At 40.7% G+C, this 20,870-nt stretch overlaps 1 protein-coding gene across 4 annotated transcripts; it reads right to left on the bottom strand.

Annotated features, from left to right (window-relative positions):
• Positions 1 to 487: 487 nt before the first annotated feature.
• HSF2BP (heat shock transcription factor 2 binding protein) lies at positions 488 to 20,530 on the bottom strand. 4 transcript variants are annotated; one of them, XM_083498455.1, is made up of 8 exons: positions 20,416 to 20,530; positions 19,297 to 19,447; positions 18,454 to 18,557; positions 15,474 to 15,623; positions 13,012 to 13,150; positions 11,029 to 11,146; positions 5,646 to 5,749; positions 488 to 1,066 (listed from the first exon to the last, which is right to left on the bottom strand). In XM_083498455.1, exons 1-8 carry the CDS (start codon positions 20,509 to 20,511, stop codon positions 858 to 860), a joined length of 1,071 nt encoding a protein of 356 aa, XP_083354581.1. In that variant the 5' UTR covers positions 20,512 to 20,530; the 3' UTR covers positions 488 to 857. The 4 variants fall into 4 exon arrangements, with proteins under 4 accessions (XP_083354581.1, XP_083354582.1, XP_083354583.1 ...); XM_083498456.1 differs by lacking the exon at positions 20,416 to 20,530 and adding an exon at positions 20,233 to 20,391; XM_083498457.1 differs by lacking the exon at positions 20,416 to 20,530 and adding an exon at positions 20,104 to 20,234.
• Between the last annotated feature and the right edge of the window lie 340 nt (positions 20,531 to 20,870).

Raw genomic sequence — 20,870 nt, 5'->3', positions numbered from 1 at the left:
TCAGACTGATGTTAATGAGTGGCCTAGGAAACTGAGACTCTAGCTGTGTCAAACTTGCAGTCTCTTAAAAGGTCCGGGCTAGCATTACATACTGTCAGCATTGTTAGATTTAAAACAGGAATTCAGCACACTGCATCATTACTACAGATTCCTCTAGGGCACTTTTTGACATCAACACATGTCTGATTCCCTACTCATCATACCACAGGAAGAATAAATAACAAGAATAGAGGGTCTTGCAAGAAAATCAAGTACAAACTTTGGTTACAGTTCAGTTTGTTTGGAGCAAGGCAAACCATGAAGTCAGGTTTACACGTAACACCAAGACAAGCCATGGTGTAGCTCTCAGGAAGTGTGACAGCAGCAGGATCAGGGGAGAACTGAAGTGGTTGTGATATTTATCACCAGGCACCAGAACACATGCTTGTTCACAGTAAGACATAGTCTGGCATCCCATTATGCGCAAAGACCATAGTCAATGACAACATTTCCAGCAGCAAAAGATTTATTCAACATCATGTTTCAATCATCTGAAAGTGACAAATGTAACTTGCATGTAACCAGCTGCAGTTTATTCAAACCATTTAATCTTTGACTTCAAACATCTTAAAGCAGAAATAATAATGTCTAGTGAGCTTGGGTGAGATGGTTTGATGTAATGTGGCTAGCCTGGGAATTCTGATGTATCCTATTTATGGCTGAAATTACTTTCTTCTGTGAAGCAACACTGGTCACATACAAACACACAAATCTACTTACAAGAAGAACCTGTTTTTTGAATGCATGCATAATTTTACAAATTACTACAACACTGGAAAAAAATGCTGGAGAAGATAACAATGTTATAGAACACAACCTTATATTTCACTCTCTAATATTTTAAGGTCCTCAAGCAGTTCTCGGGCCAGGATTTGTAGATCTGCATTGCGGCTTTTTGACAGCATATGGATACGTGGAAGTGGCAGAGAGTCACGTATTTCAGGAGCTGACTTGGTTAAAACATCTGGCTCTAAAACCACAGACTGGAGAAGCCGTAGAACATGAAGACATATTTCTGGATCTGGATCTAAACGTGAAAGACAAAACTAACTAAACCAATTATCATAATTTATAAAAGAACAGACTTCTCATTGAGCACAGCAAATGAAGTTTTTCTACATCCAACTTTCATTTTCTCACTATTAAATGGAGTCACATCCATTGTCCCTGGCTCCTTGCTAATGTTCCTGTTTGATTCTGTGCATTTTCTGGAATGTGTGAACAAGGACCAAATGCACAGTTGTCGGCATGTAAGCTATTCCACACAATTGGGAATCCTGTTCATGCAGCGTTCGGGATCACATAGAGGAGCTGGACTGGCTCCCCATTCAGACTTTTCAACAAACGCAGAGATCAGGAAGATGGAACTTGTGGGTACCATGGCATAAGGGAGGCCAACAAGTAGAGCTCTGCTTTTTCCTCCCCATGCTCTAAGTTGTCTGGAGGGGCAGTTGTGAAAGGGGCTACGATGTTGCTGTATTATTTCCAATGTAGCATAAATACTTGCAGAAATATCAACTTGTACCTTTTGTTTATTGTTTACCAGGACAGTTTTGCAACTGGTATGTTACAACACAAAACTAGATCACAAGCTACCGGGTTTCCAAAGCAATGCCACTTTGTAACAAACATTTGTTCATTTAAAATATTAATACAGTCGTACCTTGGTTCTCAAACAGAATGTGTTCCGTTCAACTCCCGGTATCGTTAAAAAACCAAGCCGCACCGGACATTCAGCTTCCGAAAATCGTTCGAAAACCGGAACGCTCACTTCCCAGTTTCGATCGTTCGGGAGCCCATTTGTTCAAGAGCCAAAGCGTTTGAGATCCAAGGTACGACTGAAGCTGTGTTTCTGGACAAAGTCCACCCAAGGCAGTGAACAATGTAGACGTGAAACTACAATTACATTAAAAACTAGAAAATTAAGATAATAGAAAGATACATTAAAATATAAATTTAGGTAGTACAAAACAAGTGTAAAAGTGGCAGCAACAAATCAGAATAATGTTAAATAAAAACACATCTGCAGAAAGACACTTGAAACAAGTAGGTTTCAAAGTTGTTGTTGTTTTTTAATAATACAACTGAAGCGCACAACTTCACACCCTCTGGCTCCACATAGCAGCAGCTGCTACTGAGAACCCTTGTTCCTAAAACCTGCCAATCTGACCAATCTTAAAGGTGGTCCAACAAGTCAATGACAAAAGCTTATGCAGGTTGAAATGGGCATAACCTGCCCCAAACCATTTCGGACTTTTGACGGTCAAAACCCACACTTGGCTTTCAGCCCAGAAATGTATCCGTATCCAATGCAACTGACACAAAATTTATGCAGTATACTATGGATGCCTAGCAAAAAAAAGCACCCAAGCTGCTGCATTCTGTACTAGCAGAAATGTCCAGGTCAACTTGAAAGGCAACACAGAGTACATTACGGTAGTGCAGTTTCCACTACAACACCAAATACCTTTTCTCAGGGAAAAAGTGTTTCTGAACTGTGTTAGCTTAGGTCCGCATGAAACAATACAATATCCTCCCCGCAAAGAACTGGTGATGAAACATTTTGGGTGATTAAAAATATATATTAATAATTTAAAGACAATAGTCTGGATGCTTGCATGAGCTCATGAGTAGGAGCTGCCTATAAAAGCTGACACAATTTTAACAACCTACTGAAAATCTACCTTAACATCACTGACATGAACTGTACCGTAGTATTTGATGTCATTTGCGTTCAGTCACTAACAGAAGCAACTGATAAGCCAGAGAGTTATTGTAGTCACATGTGTCATTAGAAGTATACTCACAGATGAACTATTCTCTATAATGGGGTTTAAGTAATTGAATTACTTCAATGCTAAACTGTTAATCTGCAATCGGCTATGGAAGTGTGGTGTGAATTCAACTGACAGGTGCTTGCAACATTCTTTAGTCATCAAAGACATAATTTATCAAGCTGACAAGTAACAGGTACCAAGTTCAAATATTACTAATTTACAAGCTTTTCAATCATTCTACTCACAGTCATTATAACATTTTAGTATAATTTCATACAAGCAATATGTGAGCTGGCCACTGACTGCATGCTTAAACCTACAATATTTATGTACAAACCTGGAACGAAGTTTCATGAAATTCAGTGGCCCTTTTTTCAATGCAAACAAGCATATCATGAAGCTGAAATGCAGATTGCTGTCATAGGGAGTATAAAGTTACAACAGATATCTCTTTATTGCTTAATTTAAATGAGGTGGGAGGCTGCACTAGCAACAGGCTAAGTAATTAACAAGAATTGCACAGGTTAGGAACAATTGCGGCTGTGGTGAAGATTTGGCAGAGAACAATCAGGGAAATGGGTGGAAAGAGGGAATATTGGCAGTAAATCTCCCTTAAAAATAGACTGGAAAGTCCTGCTCTCAGGTATTTTCATTATTTTTGTGTGCTCTAGTCTTGTGCTTCCCTGCATTATTGTGCCTTTAGAATGTGAGTTTTCAGGGAGGGACACCTATTTCAAAAACACTTATGAAACTTGAGTCTTGGAGAGAATTCCACACACACAAATCTAACTAGCAGTAAACTAAACCTCCTTTTACAATAAATTAAGGGCTGACACCAATACTTGGTACAGAAAAGAAGCTTCCTGAAATATATTTGCAGTGAGTCAGGTCTCATTGCTGCACAATGGGCAAGTTGTTGCTATGCTACTGAGAAATACCACACACCAAGCCCGCCCAAGCTGGTGGGGTGCTTCCCTTCTATTTGCTAATGACAGGTTATTTCATCACTGGGAAATGTAAGAGCTGATGTGAAGAAGACCCCTCCAAACTGCACAATTTGGAAGTTTCAAGCATTTCCTCAAGCAATGTCCCAAATCTTATAAGGGTAGGTACCATATATACTCGAGTATAAGCTGACCCGAATATAATTTTAGCACAAAAAACTGGGAAAAGTTATTGACTCGAGTATAAGCCGGTTCACCACGCCACAAACCTGGTGGTGGTGGCAGCGGCAGAGGAAGAACAAGCAGCCTGAAAGGGCTCCTTTCAGGCTGCTTGTTCCTCTGCTGCTGCCTCTGCCGCTCGCAAGAGCAGGCATAGGAGCCGCGGTTGGGAGAGGCACAGCGCAGCGCAGCCCCTCTCCCAACCGTGGCTCCTGTGCCTGCCCTTGCGAGAGGCGGGCAGCAGCAGAGGAAGGGCTCCTTTTGGGCCGCTCGTCCCTCTGCCGCCCGCCTCGCTCGAGTATAAGCCGAGGGGGGCTTTTTCAGCATAAAAAATGTGCTGAAAAAGTCGGCTTATACTTGAGTATATACGGTAGCTGTGTTAGACACGTTTTATGACTGTATGCAGTGGAAATTAGACAGAATGCGGTGCTGAGGAGCACTAACAAAAAATGATTTGTTGTGTGTCAAACCTCAGAGGGCAAGTCTTGATAAAAATATTTGGAAATGCCTGGTCTATTGTATTACCTATGTGATTTAAGTCCTGCTTTGGCGTTGGCTGGGGGAACAACACAGCTGTTTTGGAGGTAAGCAGGCCTCTCTCAGTAGTCAAGAATCAAAATTGAGAGATTTTCTGTTCTTTGAAAGAAAAGTCTCAAATCGTAACAAACAGTCAAGATGAGGTATGTCTAAGATATATTTTGCACCAGTGCCCCTTGTCACATTTCAGTTCAATTCTGTTAGTCCCCTCCCATGGAGACCTGAAAAGTCCAAGCCCTATCATTCTGCAATAAGCCGTAATACATTTTAACTTGGGATTGCTTTTAAAAGCTGGGCAGCAAGCAGATACTGTGTAATTTATGGAAATAATGTATTTAATACTTTTATAATAATATATAACACTTTTATAAATATTTATAGATTTTACCAAGTGTTGATTTTAGAACTGATACATATCCTAAGACTGAATAACAGAGAAAGTTATAAATTAAATCAAAGTGAGAATCTAATAAATAAAATATAGCTGAAGCAGGAAGTTAACAAGGGCAGAATCATAACTTTTCCTTTTGCCCTTCAGGACAAATGTTCAGACTTATCTTTCCATCAACAGTTGCAGTGTTTTTGTTTTTAAGAAGATGTCAAGCCATTTAATTAAACAATAGATTACATCGAATAGTTTCAAGCAAGAACAGCTTCTTTGTTCTAACATTGCATTTCAAGGGCATGGTCTAGATCCTTAATTTTAATAACTGACTTTTAAAAACCCCAAGCCTGAAATTAATTAACTAATAGCTCAATCCTATGTACTTTTCTCACCATAAAGTCTCATCAAGTCCAATGAGTGGCCCTCCCCAGTAAGAGTGGACAGGATTTCAGCAGTGCATAAATGAAGAATGTGTGATAGTTTTCTATATGCATAGGATAATCAACATACAAACCGTTTTAGCAGGAGTAATCCCGTTTATACAACTCATCCTTCCATTCTCCATTCTCATGCCTATCACATCTTAAGTTCCAAACTATGTCTTTTCTTACATGCTATACAAGGTGTTTTGATAAACAACAAGGAGCTGGTTTATTTCCATTTAGCTAATATACTGACATTTGTTACGTAGTAAAAACATGTGTAGCACAATCTAGTACCGTATTGCATTCATAAAGGTCTTACCATTCAGGAGCCACCAGAGTAATGGAAAGAACCCTGGGCTTTCACTGATGTACTTCAAGCCTTTCACATTGATACTGACATTGTATAAGGACATCAGCATCAGTCTGTAAGAAAAGTTTAAAAGGGGACTGAGTATATGGATTTGCATCCCACTACAAAAGCTGCAAACCATGTTAAGAACACAAGCCTCAGGAAGCTTAGCACATTCCTCATGTTTAAAAAGCAAAGACTGAATGGATATATCAATATTAATATAATCCTGTGTGTTCTTTTTATTCATTTTGTAATAATGTAGTGTAAAGAAACCTGGCAGCAGTCAAATCCTATTGAACTAGTGGGGTGTTCATATGAACACAGCCTTATATGATCACACAACACATTCAGTGAAATCCTCTTAATTGAGACTCCTCAGCAATAGCCTATCATCCTGATTAAGTGCTTGTCCTCCTGACAAACAGAAAACAGAGGTCACTTAAAAAAATTAGCCTGTCAAGGCTTAATTGAAAATCCTGTCACAAATGTAACAAATTCCAATACAATTTTATCCTTCATTCATTCTCTTCTTTTTAGCTTCAACTTTAACTTTATTATCAGCTTGTCATGTCTCTAACAAACGTATATGGCAAACACATCAATGCCTAACTCCAGCTGACCCTTCTTCACGCACAAAGCTGTGCCTCTCTCACACCCAGACAGCCTGTATTAGATTAAACTTCACAATAAAAGATGTGCCCCATTCCCAAAATTCACTGCCAACAATGTTCCTGAAGACCCCTGTTACATCAGAACATAAACTAAACTAAACTACTTACAACGTTTAGGGCTGGGCGATATCTGGTTTTCAGCATCACAATATATCACCAGCTAAACATTGTGATATATTGATATATCATGATGCCCCAAATAAGGATGGAATTATGTAGAGGTGAACACAACTTCATATTATTAATTTGCTGAGATACTTGAGATCCAAGATGGCTTGACCCCACCACCTCTTTCAATGTTCTTTTTGTTTTGTTTAAAAAAGCTTGATTTTTCTGTATCTCGCTTTTTTTTTTCAACTGACATGTCTTGCAAAGAGAATAGGGTCTCTAAATGTCAGGATTTTTTGAAAATCTGTTGTTGTCTTCCTTCTTCACATTTGTGAATAAAACTTTTTTATCCTTAGGTACTACAAAGACAACCTCTGGAGCCCTACATAAATAAAATTTATGCTGAACTGAGTATCCCTGATATCACTTTTGGATTTTTCAGCTATGGCCCAGGCCTAAGTCAAAAACTTCTTCTAGGTGCTACATTAGATACTCTTGCTGAAAAGTCTGCAGTGAGTAGAGACGGATCCCTGAAGCTCTTTCTATAAGCTATGGCCCTGAACCAGGGGTAGGCAACCTAAGGCCCATGGGCCGGATGCGGCCCAATCGCCTTCTCAATCCGGCCTGTGGATGGTCTGGGAATCAACGTGTTTTTACATTAGAACATGTCCTTTTATTTAAAATGCATCTCTGGGTTATTTCTGGGGCCTGCCTAGTGTTTTTGCCTGAGTAGAATGTGTGCTTTTATTTAAAATGCAGCTCTGGGTTATTTATGGGGCATAGGAATTCATTCATAATTTTTTTCAAAATATAGTCCGGCCCACCACATGGCCTGAGGGTCGGTGGACCGGCCCACGACTGAAAAAGGTTGCTGACCCCTGCCCTGAACCATCAGACATATCTGACAGGCTCACAGGTACACCAGCCTAGTAAAGACAGAGGAGGTTCTGGAGGCCTGAAACACCACAGCTCTGCAAAAGGCCTACTGGAAAGACTAACAGCACTCCTGTTATCCAGCTCTACATTCCTGGGCTAAGTAGCAAGGGGTCAGAGCCATCATTAAAGATTTTTTCTGCCTAAGCAGCTTGTTTCTCTTGGATTTGCTGCCCGGCTTACTCCATCACCTGTCCTACCTAATTTCAGTACAGAGGGGTCAAGAAAGGTGAAAGGCAGATTCATTCAATATACCTTTTTTGTTTGATAAAGAGCTCTAGCTAAAACCCTGCTGTCTCCTAAGAGACAGGAAACAGACTGGTCCTGCAAGGAAGCTCCTCCTTTGGGAGGAAGTCATCAATCTTAATCCTGCCTGTTCTCATGCCACATGGAGCAACTGCCAAGTATTCTAGTCTGTTAGTCTGCTTCTGAAGGAGAACAGACTCACATGACATGCATTCTTCTAAAAACTTATGTCCACCACTTTGAAGTTCACATAATAAGAATATATGATCTGAATGTTTGAGCCATATCAATAGAGAGTGAAATTCCAAGATTACACAAAGACAATAAAACAACTTCTACTATTCAAAATCTGTGCTAAATTTTTGTGAAAAGAAAAGCTTTTTCTCCCCCAGTTATCAGCTTTCAATCAGATAGCAAACCAGGGCTTATCTGTTGTGAGGTTGAGAAGAAAATACTCTTAACAAGACTTTCCCACCATTACCTCAGATGAACAAGTTAGCCTTTTATTTACATTTCAGAAAGGCCAAAGCATATTTTGTTGAATTACATAAAGTCACCAACTATGCCATTATTTCTGAAGTGACACTACTCTTGTCAAACCACTTGTTACTGTTTACACAGCACTCTGAAAATATACACAGTGGATAAGTGCTATGCTCAGTCAGCTATTTTCAAAAGCCTCCAGAAATGTTTCATAACACCGCTTTGCTAAATTGTATGCTTCCTAAACCCTCAAACAATGAGATAATAAAATTTTAAATTATGCTTCTTCTGTTACGACAGGAATTTATTCCTTCCAACTTAAAATTTTCCCTTAAAAAATAAACGGTTGAGAATCAACATGAAAAACAAAACACAGCTGTCATTACATTAAACTGATCTGCTTTAGATTACTGAGTCTCGTTGGCTATCGTAGATTTTGCTCTCAAAATGCTCTGGTAAGCCACCTTCACCATAAGAGTGGTGGGTCCAAAAATATTTTCAGATTCTGTTGCTAGTATCTGCGCCTTTGGTCTATGTTCTTCTTTGGTCTCTGATACTTCTGAGTCATGGTGGCATCTGGTCTTAAACCTTTGGATTGAATGCAATCCTAGGGTGAGGTGGAGAGGCTGAGCCTTGGATAATTCACCTGCCCTGTACAAACTGGTATGGCATCCACATTTTCTCTTTTTCCTAACATTTCTGAACAAGCTTGACATAAAGGTGGATAGTATTTGAATTCATATGAAATACTTCCCCGGTATGCTTTATAGTGTGGATTCTGCCACTGGCACACCTGTAATATGACCTGTGGTCCCTGCTACTATTCCGACGGGGGGGGCGGGGGGGAGAGGAGAGGGGAAAAGGACAAGGATCTGCCATGTTCAGGTTGGAAATGCTATCTGAAGCAAAGGGAAAAGGCAGCAAAAAAAATACCTTGCATTCCACCTTGATAGGCTTCAAGATGCTTCAGTCACTACAGATACAAATTTTCTTTCCCACATCATGTTGCATCATTCCACAACCCCCTTTGGTTGCGGGGCTGTGGGGGGAGTGGGCTCTATCAGGGCCTCGAAGATTGTCTATTCAGCAGGTGCTGGGCCCCCTATGTAAGATGGGGATTAGGCAAAGAGACCTCAGCTTTTGCAACTCTCTCTGTTTTCTAAATCTATTATCCAGAGCAGAAATGTGAAAATGAAAATAGCTTTGATGGCAATCGACTCAAATCTTTCTCCAAGTTAGCAGAAAAAATGGGAAAAGAGAGGAAATCACATCCTTCTCCAGACCTTCACATTCATTCCTGCTTATCATATTCCAGAGGACGGCCATATCGTGATACAAAAGGATCTCTTGCAGTGTCTGCTGTTCAGTATCATTAACCCATGTAAAATTATGTAACATTTCTTACAGTGCAAGGGATTAATACTTCTTGATATGGTCTTTCAGTCTGTTTATCAGTAGTATCAGTAGATAACAAAACGGATTAAAAGTGACGTAGAGAAACATGGCTGTGCTTTGTGTTTTCCTTTCAGCTGTTTGTTTTGTAGGGAACTGAGGGATTGCTTATGGTGAACTGAAAAAGTAAAGCAGTAAAAAATACTAACAGAGGGAAACAGAGTTTAAACATCTTCTGCTAAGCTGTTCAAAGGGCAAAGCTGTCTGCCAAAGCAAACAGCCTGGGAGTTGATTCCTATTTCTTCAGCACCACATTCTATCATCAACTGCTCTTATATTTGCTATACTACAAAACTATACCGATACTTTAAAAAATGTTCACACGTTTTAATAAGGTATCTCATTTTAGTTATCTCTTGAACTATAAGTTTTCTGGGACAAGAAAATACAGATTTATGACCAGCAGTAGTTCTGTCTAGAAATGCTAACTTTGTAAGTGTTTTACAAAGCCTGGAGCACCATCTGGTGGCCATCCTTTGTGACAACATATAGAGACAACTGAAATTTATATGGCGTATTTTCAGTAGCAAACAAGACAAAGCTGGATTTTAATGTATTTGGAGCTACAGACTAAAGTACAAATCCTCTATCTTCCCTGCCTAGGAGTTACATATCTAAACAGCTTATTAAGGAAGTAATACAGAAAGCCTCTTTACCCATTCATAAACTCTTGCACAAATGTGTTTGGTTTGCTGCTCCTTCACCCAGCAAACTGACAGAGGCACATCTCTAAGGACGTCAGTTCTGAAACTTTCCAGAGATTTGGATTCGATCTTTTGGGCTGACTGCGAGGCTCAAATGCAAGGATGGCCAAAGTACTTGCTATAATTTTATCCCCATGTTCAATATGCTATGACATCTACAATGCTTGTAAGGAAGATGCTCTACTGCTACAATCTTTTCCCCCAGTGGGAAGGGTCAAGGGGAAGAAGTGAATAGGACAGTGCACACACAACAGCAACACCAATCCAGTGCTCCTGCCAGTACATTCACCCTGCCACTTCACCCATCCCACTCTTCTTCCCCATAAGCAGCAGCAACACAGCTGTTGGGAGGTCAGGTAAGTGCTGCTGCCACACCACACCATCCACTAACGACTGCACCCTGGAAACCCATTGTCTTCTGTCAATAAAGATGACTTGCCCACTCTTGTAGTGTCTTCATAAACCTTACCTGGGAGCCTCTCTCATGTTACTCATGACCAATGTTAGTACACACAAGAAAGCAGAGGCATTTGTATGGTAGGCAAGTATTATTATCCTCCATATTAAAGATACAGAGGGAGGGAGGGGTTAGGGGTTAAGTCTAACAGCAGCTTACCTAAATTATAGACTCCCCACTAACAACTCATTTTAGTTCACAGCACTTTAAACATTCCCCCACGCTATATATCATTCTTGACTATATTAGATTGTTAAGACAACAAGTTTCATTCTAAAAACATCCAATCATCATACACTTTAAGTTTTGTGCAGCATCCAAGCTTCATGTCTCCCAGAAGTTGCATCATTGTGTCCAACAATACTTGATTTGAATTAACTAGGAATTCACGACCACATGCTAAAGCAGCAACATCTACAAAAGAGAACACACACAAAAAAACCCATAATTTAAAGAGAGAAGAATTCTTATTCAGCACAATTTTGTAAGCTAACAGCACTACTGAAAATTCTGTACAGTAATTGTTGGGAAGGCTATGGGAAGGTTATTTCTAGAAAATAATCCCCCACAAGACAACAATAACAATGTGCTGGTTTTGGGTGCTATGTTTCACTACAGCATCTCCTAGAGATTAAAAAAATCAAGAAATGTTGTAGCTATGGAGGAAAACCATGGGCTGAGAGGGACAAATTCTGCAGAAACCTGAAATATAAGCACAACCCACTTCCTTATCAAGCCTAGTTGTAATGAGTTTTTACAAATGTTATTATGTAAAATAACACTGTTTTTGCAAATATTATGAACAATAAAGTACATACATAATTCAGATACATATATAAATGTATCAATCACACCTGACTAAAGTGTATTTAAGTATTATTTCACTGTTTGTAAAAGTTATTACAATCCTCACAAATGCAAAAGCCTACTTGAGGTATAAAAATAAATAACAAAAACATTACAATAATGTTTACATTGCTAATTTATATAAAAATATTCCTATATGTCCCCCACTAAAGAGTAGTATTGGGCTAGGTCTTGCACTTTATTATTCCAGTAGACTAATAGAGGATAAAGAGATTCCACTTTTCAATACATTAATTATATTTTTGTCTGCCTTCCTTTACTCTTATGAAGTTTGTTAATTTAGCTTACATGGTTAAGGATGTTTCTGAGGTTATAAAAAGCCTGTGTAGGATTTGCATGCCATGGACAGCTTTAATTTGAGCGGTGTGGGTGTCCCAGCTGCTTCACAGGCCTTTTGCAAGCCCTGAGGGATTTGCTTCGAGTGCTGGGGGAGAAGCAACAGGATAGCTTCCCCATCACTTCATGGTTACAGGATACGCTCTTAAGAACATAAGACGATCCTGCTGGGTCAGGTCAATGACCCATCCAATTCATCATCCCGTTTCCACAGTGACTGACCAGATGCTTGTGGAAAGCCTTCAAGCACTCTGCCTACTTCCTGGGTAGAGAGAGAAGGATCTGTGGGGTGTGGGTGAAAGATACACTTTTGGATAGAGACAGAAGGATCTGCGAGGTGGGGCAGGGAGATATTCCTGTATTGAGAGAGGAAAAGAAGGATCAGCAAGGTGGGGAGCAAAAGATGCTAATGGAGAAAAAAAGTATGTACACTGGGGTGTGGGGGAAGTATGTATGTGTAGCTGTTTGTATGTAGTGTGAGTGACTGAGACATATGTTTCTAGCCTGTATATATGTGGTGTTTGCATGCACTGGGCAGTGCAAGTGAGTGTGAAGTAGAGTGAATCTGTCACAGGGGCAACGTTTCCCTAGTTCTATTTAAAATCATGCATCGGTTTTATTATCCTACACATAAGAAGCAATTTACAGTGGTACCTCAGGCTAAGTACTTAATTCGTTCCAGAGGTCCGTACTTAACCTGAAACTGTTCTTAACCTGAAGCACCACTTTAGCTAATGGGGCCTCCTGCTGCCGCCAGAGCACGATTTCTGTTCTCATCCTGAAGCAAAGTTCTTAACCTTAAGCATTATTTCTGGATTAGCGGAGTTTGTAACCTGAAGCGTATGTAACAAGCTTATGTAACCAGAGGTATCACTGCACTCAATATTTGTTCTCAAGCAGGAAGTCATTAATATGGGGAGGTCAGTTTTGCTAAATGCTACAGCTAAACTACTAAAAGTTACTCTGAAGTATATCAGCTCAGAAAAAGTCTTTTGAAAGGTAGAAACTTTTTTTAAAAATGCTAACTTATATATGATGTGTTTCATTATTCCTATGACATTCCAGGACAAACTTACTTGTAACAATCCCTGCCAAACCTAACACAAACTGACTTTCATCAGAATCCATGTCTTGCTGTTTGATATCTTCACTTAATGATCGCACAAAACTCTCCATAGTCTGTCCAGCAATGCTAAAAAACTTTATAGCTTTACTCTGAAAATTCATAAGGAAAAATTACTACTTTATGGTTATGAACTTATGAGTTTTTAAATAATGGTTAGTTTTTTTCAGTAGGTAAAACTCAATGGCACTATGATACTGATCTGCACAGAACATTACCAAGACTCCGCTATTAAGACAAATGTTTTTCAGTGACTTTAACTCTCCTAGCAACTGTAGCAAGAAGAGTTTAACTAGGAAAATAATGTCTACAAACATTATGAAACTAGGCATCAGATTAGTAGGATTCCAACATATTATTGAGATGCCATTCAGTGCATACATCAAGAATGTAACCCATGTTCAAGAGGAGCAGCAGAACAGGTGGTTTCACCTATGTACAGAGCACAAACATTTCCAGATGTGTAGCTGTGTTAGTAGCAAAAACAACGAAGGATCCTGTGGCACTTTATTTCCTTTCATTAGTTTATTCATTCTTGAGATTTATATCCTGCACAAGAGGTCCTTGGCAGGTCACAACTCTATAAAATATAATCTTAGAAAACAGAAACCGAAATCAACCTGCAATGCAGCCTTTCTCAACCTTGGGTTCCCAAATGTTCTTGAACTACAACTCCGATCATCACTGACCATCTTGTCTAGGAATGATGGGAGTTGTAATCCAATAACATCTAGGAGCCCAAGGCTGAGAAAGGCTGTGCTAATGTATTCAGATGGCCTATCCAAAGGCCCAGAGGACAAGAAGCTAGTTCCAAAAGTTAGATTTATGAAAAACTAATAAATAATATCAGGGCATAAATAAATGTGTGCCATAATATATGCCACTAATCTCCTTGTTTCTGTGCAGGGGACAGCACCTCAGATAAAGAAAGAAAAAACCCCAAAGTGCATGTGCCAGCAGAGACAAGCTGCTCAGGTTGTGACAGAAAAAGCAACAAGGGAAATGTATTATACCATTTAACTTCAAAGGAATTCAAGGTGCCATACAGGGTCATCTATCCACCTGTCCTCCTAATTTAAGCTTCACAACAAGACAGGCCAACAGATAATGTAACCAAGTGACACCCAGTAAGCTTAATGGCAGGGTGGAAATTTGAAACTGGGTCTCCCTAGTCCTAATTTGATTATGCTAACCACTACACCATATTAATATGCTGCAGCAATTATTGTCTTAAACATAGCTGTTGAAAAAAAATTGTCTTACACATAGCAGTTGGGAAATTATGGTTTGAGCTGGGTAAACCTAGCACATAGACTGAATTTGTCATATATAGTTCATTCACAGATTACAATTACTGTGGGTTCATACATTTTGTATTTTCCCTAAGGAATTTTATTTTGAAGTCTGGATATTTATTCACAAATTAAAGTGACTTACAGTGGAATCCTATACACATCTACTTACTTGGTTGCTGATTTGGTACCAGGCCAGGTTCAACTTTACTGTGTAAATTCACAAAGCCCTAAAAACATGAGCCCAAAGTCCCTTAAAGGCCACCTAATTCCTTATGCACCATGATCACAGAGATCATGTGACGGGACATTTTTGGTGGTGTCCTTTACATCTACAGTGGTGCCCCACAAGACGAATGCCTCGCAAGACAAAAAACTCGCTAGACGAAAGAGTTTTCCGTTTTTTGAGTCGTTCCGCAAGACGAATTTCCCTATGGGCTTGCTTCGCAAGACGAAACGTCTTGCGAGTTCTTGCGAGTTTGTTTCCTTTTTCTTAAAGCCGCTAAGCCGTTAATAGCCGCTAAGCCGCTAATAGCCGTGCTTCGCAAGACGAAAAAACTGCAAGACGAAGAGACTCACGGAACGGATTAATTTCGTCTTGCGAGGCACCACTGTAGTTGGTCTTTACCAGAGACTGAGTCTTTAGTGTACCAGGTCCTGCTCTAAGGAAATCCTTGGCAACAGAAGTCTGGCAGGAGTTATCACTGCCTTTCAATGTATTATACCATTTAACTTCAAAGGAATTCAAAATACATCTTTGAAAACTGTACTGTTCACAAAGGCATTTGGAATAGGAACTTTTAACCACTTTTCCTGATGTATTGGGAAGTTTTTAATGTTTTATGTTTTACAATGTTATATATATGCTGTAAGCCGCCCAGAGTGGCTGGGGATACCTAGCCTGGTGGGCGGTGTAGAAATACTACTAATACTACTACTAATAATAATAATGTAGCAATTTTAGTGTCTCAATCACAGTAAACAAATGCAGATTGTCAGCTGCTATATGGACATTCTAATCAGAATGACACAAAAGTAATTTTTAAAAAAAAATGTTTGAGTCAACGCTGTCATTTGTGTATAATATGTAACAAATAAAGATCTCTGCAGTCACTGAACTTACACTTCCTAGAATACTTTTAACTGCTTCTTCATTGCTAGAGATACTCCACAACAACGTGCAAACTGCAGCACCCATTTCTGTACAGTATTCAGCTTGCTGCAATAATTGTTGCTTTGCCTCATTCAGCTGCTGCCGAACAGTTAATTTTTCCTGAAAGTAATAAAGCTAATATGTGATTCATATTGGATTATATCAGACCGTTCTAATTAGATTTCTCAATAAGTTCCAAAGTCCTCTGAGCATTAAACAAAAAACAAAAAAACTTGGCTCTGGTGAAGTAGATCTGCTAAGATTTAAATTCTTCCTAAACTGTGGAATTCTCTCATATTTGCATACGTAGAAGACTTTTTGCTTATTTATATTTAAATTTACATTCCACTTTCCTTCAAGGAGCTTGATATAGAACGCATGGCAAACTTAAGCATATTCATCAGAATTTCATCTCGCAGCTTCTATGGCAACATTACACTGTCATAAGCAGAAGAAAAGAACAGTCTGGATAATTATATAAAAATAGATAGTAGCAATGTTCTCAAACAAGTATTCTTGGTAATATAAGCCACAATTCTAACAATGTTTACTCAAAAGTAAATCCTAACTGCATTAAATAGGAATTATATTGTAATAGTTGGTAGGAGCATGGTGCTAGTAATGCCAAGGTTGCAGGTTTTATCCCCTGTAATGAATATTCCTGCACTGCAGAAGGTTGGACTAGACCATCCTCATGGTCCCTTCCAACTCTACAATTCTATTCCTAATGTAAATTGCGTTAGGATTACAACCTGAGCCAGGCAAAAGATATGCTTTCCATTAGTGCAGCTCCCTCTTTGGCAAAGGGGCAAGCTTTTGTCTTTGGTACCACAAGGAGGTTTGGAGGGAAACAGAACTCAAAAGATTTGTTAGCTTTCTCCTGAAAACTCTTGCCTGATACATCTTATGTAAACTAGTACACTTTTGGTACAATTGTTCCTCTATCAGCGTGGTAAAAATGCATTCTCCATGTGAAGATGCAGTTACAAAACCTGCAAATAAGCTATACAGAATTTAAAGGTAAGTGTGCATGGGGCTGCACATAAAGGAATGGGGAGGTGAGTGAAGCAGAAATAGCAGACATTCCCCAAACCTTGTCCAGAAAGAAAAAATGAAAACAATTCAAGAAATTACACTACAGAATTAATCCTAGCTAGAAAAGATCCAGTAACACTAAATTACCGCATTTCCCCCTCTATAGGACACACTTTTCCCCCTCCAAAAATGAAGGGGAAATGTGTGTGTATCCTATGGAGCGAATGCAGGCTTTCGCTGAAACCTGGAGAGCGAGAGGGGTTGGTGCACACCGACCCCTCCCGCTCTTGAGGCTTCAGGCAGCTATCCGCAAGCCTTCTGAGCGCGACGGGAGTTCCCGCTGGGCTCCAAAGGCTTGTGGATAGCAGCCTGTTCTGGGGGCGGGGGAAGCTTGGGCTTCCCCCATACCAGCCCCGCGGCTAAAAACAAAGCCGTGCGCAGCTTCTGCCGCCTGGAGAGGTTGCGCGTGGCTAAAGAGGAAGCCAAGACAGCCAGTGGGATGGATCCTGCTGGCTGTCTTGGCTCTTTGGGGCTGGGGGAAAAATTCTTTATTCCGCCCCCCTAAAAACTAGGTGCGCCCTATGGTCCGGTGCACCCTATGGAGCGAAAAATACAGTAATTGAATCATTCCTGTGATATGCTAGCATGAACATAAGACAGCAAACCAGCAGGAAAGTCCTGTATTGTAGGTTAATACATGAAACATACAGAGGCAAATCCCACTAAAGTCAATGGCGTTTACTACCAGGAAAGTGACTGGAGGACTGTAGTCTAAAATGTCAACAAAAGTTGCGATCAATAGTTACTTGGAACTCTCACTGAGCTCAATGTGAGTTGACATATGTTACAAACAGCTATGTTCTGATGGACCTCCACAGTGCTACTTAGAGCATCTGGAACCCTTAGTATGAACCATATATCCTTAACTGTTTCTGAACAAACACTCAGGATTGAAGATTTTTCACAATGTTGCATCCAAATGTAGCTTTAAATTTTTCAATATACTGTACAGCTGTAAAATTGTTTCAAAGGTGGAACTAACCTCTAAGTAATTTTCTAGCTGGCCAGAGAACAATTACATCAGAGATGGAAGAGGTTTCATGACAGAGCCAAGCAATAACCCATCATGGGAAGGAGGCCAACTTTGCTTAGTCTCTGATTCCCATAAATATGTGAAACTTTCATTTCAGTTTTTTATATTCTGGGAAACACCTAAGCAAGAGTCAAAGATGCTCTCTCTCTCTCTCAGAACCTCTGTTTTACCAGGAACTCTGAATGTGCTCTGAAATCCAAGAAAATACTCAAGCAGGTAACTGGCTAAGTTAGATAGTCTCTACTGGTTTTATTTGTAAATCTGTATGCGAGACTGTTGCCTTCCTTGTTTTCCTAATACAATTCTTTAGCTTCATTGGCATTAAAAAGCAATTCTCCATAATTTCTCCCTGGAATATTTTCCATGTGATGGATGGCATAGATGCTAATGTTATCCCTTGTTTCCTGAGAATATTACACAAGATTTTGGGAAATTCCATATTCACAGAACTCTGGAAAGATCAATCCAAAGCTTCTCTTTTGTTTTTTCTTATACCTCGGCTAGGTCTTTACAGCAGGGCTCAGAAACTCCCCAAGCAACTTGTAGGATGTAACAGGCTACCATAAGACAGAATGAACCTTCTTTCATACCTCTTTTTGCAGGAACCTTTCTACAAAAAGGAGGGGGGTTGCCAGTACGGAAAAGCATGCCCCCCCAACTGTCTCAACACATATGGACATTGCACTTCTTCCTACACTTAGCTGGAGTTAAGTCCCACTGAACTTACCTCTGAGTAGGCATGTTTACGATTGCCCTTATTGTTAGAGGTATAGCACAATTGTGTATGTAAAAAGAGTGGGTTTCAGCTAATAATCTACCTACCTTTCTTTCTTTCATACAATCTGCTTGGGCTGCTTCTAAACGGGCTTTATAGTGTTCGCAATCCATTCTTAATTGCTCCACTTCAATATCTTTCCTTTCCACAACTGTAAAAAATGGAGGGCTCAAGTAAAACAATAAAAAGAAGAACAAGCATTCTCAAATACAGTGGTACCTCGGGTTAAGAACTTAATTCATTCTGGAGGTATGTTCTTAACCTGAAACTGTTCTTAACCTGAGGTACCACTTTAGCTAATAAGGCATCCCGCTGCCGCTGCACCGCCACCGCATGGTTTCTGTTCTCATCCTGAAGCAAAGTTCTTAACCCAAGGTACTATTTCTGGGTTAGCGGAGTCTGAAGCATCTGTAAACCGAGGTACCACTTTACTATAATGCACATGTAGCCACTAATCAGTAGCAATATAAAATGTGGCTAAGTGAAAAAGCTCAGATTCTGCCATGAGAAATATGTAAAGAAGGTGCTGGAGAGAAGCAGTGAAAAGGCAGGTGCTTAACCCTTTCCCTGCCAACCATTTCTCCACTCCAAATCACTATTCCCTCCCAAAGCTGTTTTTCCCCAGGGAGCATCAGACAAGGAAAGGATTGGGCATTCCCTTATCTCTCTGACATTTTGAAATCCTCTTCTCACCCAACCACAAGTATTTTCTTTAGGTCAAGAATGAGTTAAACGTTTCTATGTCCTATCTAACTTGGACCTCGATTATTCAACTTTCAGTTACTTCAAGAATATTCACCACCACCACCACAAACTTAAGTTGTTCGCTCGAAGCTGCTTTTATGGCATTAATGATTTTATAGCATTAATGACAGAACCTAAGAACTCACTTGTTTCAACAGCATCCAATTTCTGCAAGTTCTCCAAGATATCATAATTCAGTATTTTGGGCAAAATGTCATGTAGCTGCATCACTTCAGTAGTCAGCCTCTCCAAAGCTCTCTTTCTGACTTTAACAAATTCCCCTTGCGTCTCCACTTTCTGTAACAGAAACAAAAACTCATTATCTTTTTCTCTGCACTTACTATTTACCGTATATGACATGTTGGCCACATTCTAGAACTGTTTTCAGCTTTTAAGACCCCTGAAATTTCTTCACCCTTCCCCCAACTACAATAACCACAGTCCAACCTAAGTTTCCAAGTCCAGAAGTCTACATTACAGGGGTGTTGTAAACAACTATTTCTCAGTTCTGAATGACAAATTGAAGGCACCATCTTAAGCACTAGCAAAAGAACCCGGATGCCTCAAATTTCAGTCCATGACTCCAAAGCCACCACGCACCAAGGAAAATGTTCCAGTCATAAAGTTTTCGATAACTTTTGACCCTCCATAAGTTGTCAGGACTACAACTCCCACCAGCCCCAGTTCTGTTAACTGCTAGGCCTGCTGGCCTCTGTTGTCTGTGACACAGACAGGGGAAGAGAGGGGAAAGAGCAGAAGGGCGTATCTGACTCCATGTTTGGGCCAAGGTCGCCCTTTATAAGGAGCTGGAGGCTGCACCCACAACTGCCCTTCTCCCTTTTTTTATCCCCTCAACCATCGTATCATTTAAGCTTGAGAGCGCGCGGCTATCCCAACGTCCCCCGGTGTGTTTTGTGGGGTAGAGGCGGGAACAGGACTGGGGACGAAGGTGCCTCAGAGGCTGCTGTGAGGAGGGCGAAGAGGGGCTCGTCCCTCATCCCCGCGCTCAGCTCCGGATCCTAACGGAACGAGAGCAGGCCGAGGCGCTTCCTTCGTCCTCCTGGGCCGAGCCCTCGCGCTACCTGCTCGCCCTCCCGCGGGCAGCACGCGCTGCCTCGGCTCGCGCGCTTCATAGCAACGCCAGCCAGCCGCGAAGCAAGCGAGCGAGCGAGCGAGCAAGATAGGAGTCCCTTCTGGCCCCGCCCAGCTAACCCTCCCAACGCGTGATAGGAGGAGGGTGGGGGGAAGTGGGTGGGGTCACGCACCTCGGAACTTCCGTTCCGAATTCGGAAGCCGCCCCAGTCCAAATTCTCGATGGTGTCCGCTCTACACCTTTCGCACCTCTGTGGCGGAGACCCCATACTTAACGTTGGAAGCTCGCGCAAAAAACCATAGAGATTAATTTCGAAGAAACCCTTCGCTCCTCCTTTATCAGCGGCGAGCTCCGTTTGGTGGAAGGGTGAACTCAAGCCTGAGAGAAGACGGGGGGGGGGAATGGCACGGAAATGTGAAGCAGGGGATAAAATTGAGATTCCTCGCATGTGCGCACAGTCTGTTAAGAGGAATCATAGAAGTGTAGAGTTGGAAGGTACCCAAGGGTCATCTATTCTAGCCCAACCCCCTGCAATGTAGGGTGGTGCAGTTTACATGAAATCGGTTCTGCATAGGTTAGCAATAAAATAATTTTTGTTTCTTTTGCCACGCGCCGCCTTGCCCCCTC

The sequence above is a fragment of the Podarcis liolepis genome (genome assembly GCF_965112155.1).
Source record: "Podarcis liolepis genome assembly, chromosome: 4".
Lineage (NCBI taxonomy): Eukaryota > Metazoa > Chordata > Lepidosauria > Squamata > Lacertidae > Podarcis > Podarcis liolepis.
The sequence above is the reverse complement of the archived record's forward strand: the minus strand, read 5'-3'. Positions and strand labels throughout refer to the sequence as shown.

Excerpts from the sequence above, each read along its gene's own strand:
- HSF2BP (XM_083498455.1), bottom strand. The coding sequence starts at position 20,511 with ATGGGGTCTCCGCCACAGAGGTGCGAAAGGTGTAGAGCGGACACCATC. Across the intron at positions 19,448-20,415 it reads TTCGGAACGGAAGTTCCGAG|AAAGTGGAGACGCAAGGGGA; the intron begins GTGCGTGACCCC and ends TTTCTGTTACAG. Across the intron at positions 15,624-18,453 it reads ATTGTATGAAAGAAAGAAAG|GAAAAATTAACTGTTCGGCA; the intron begins GTAGGTAGATTA and ends TATTACTTTCAG.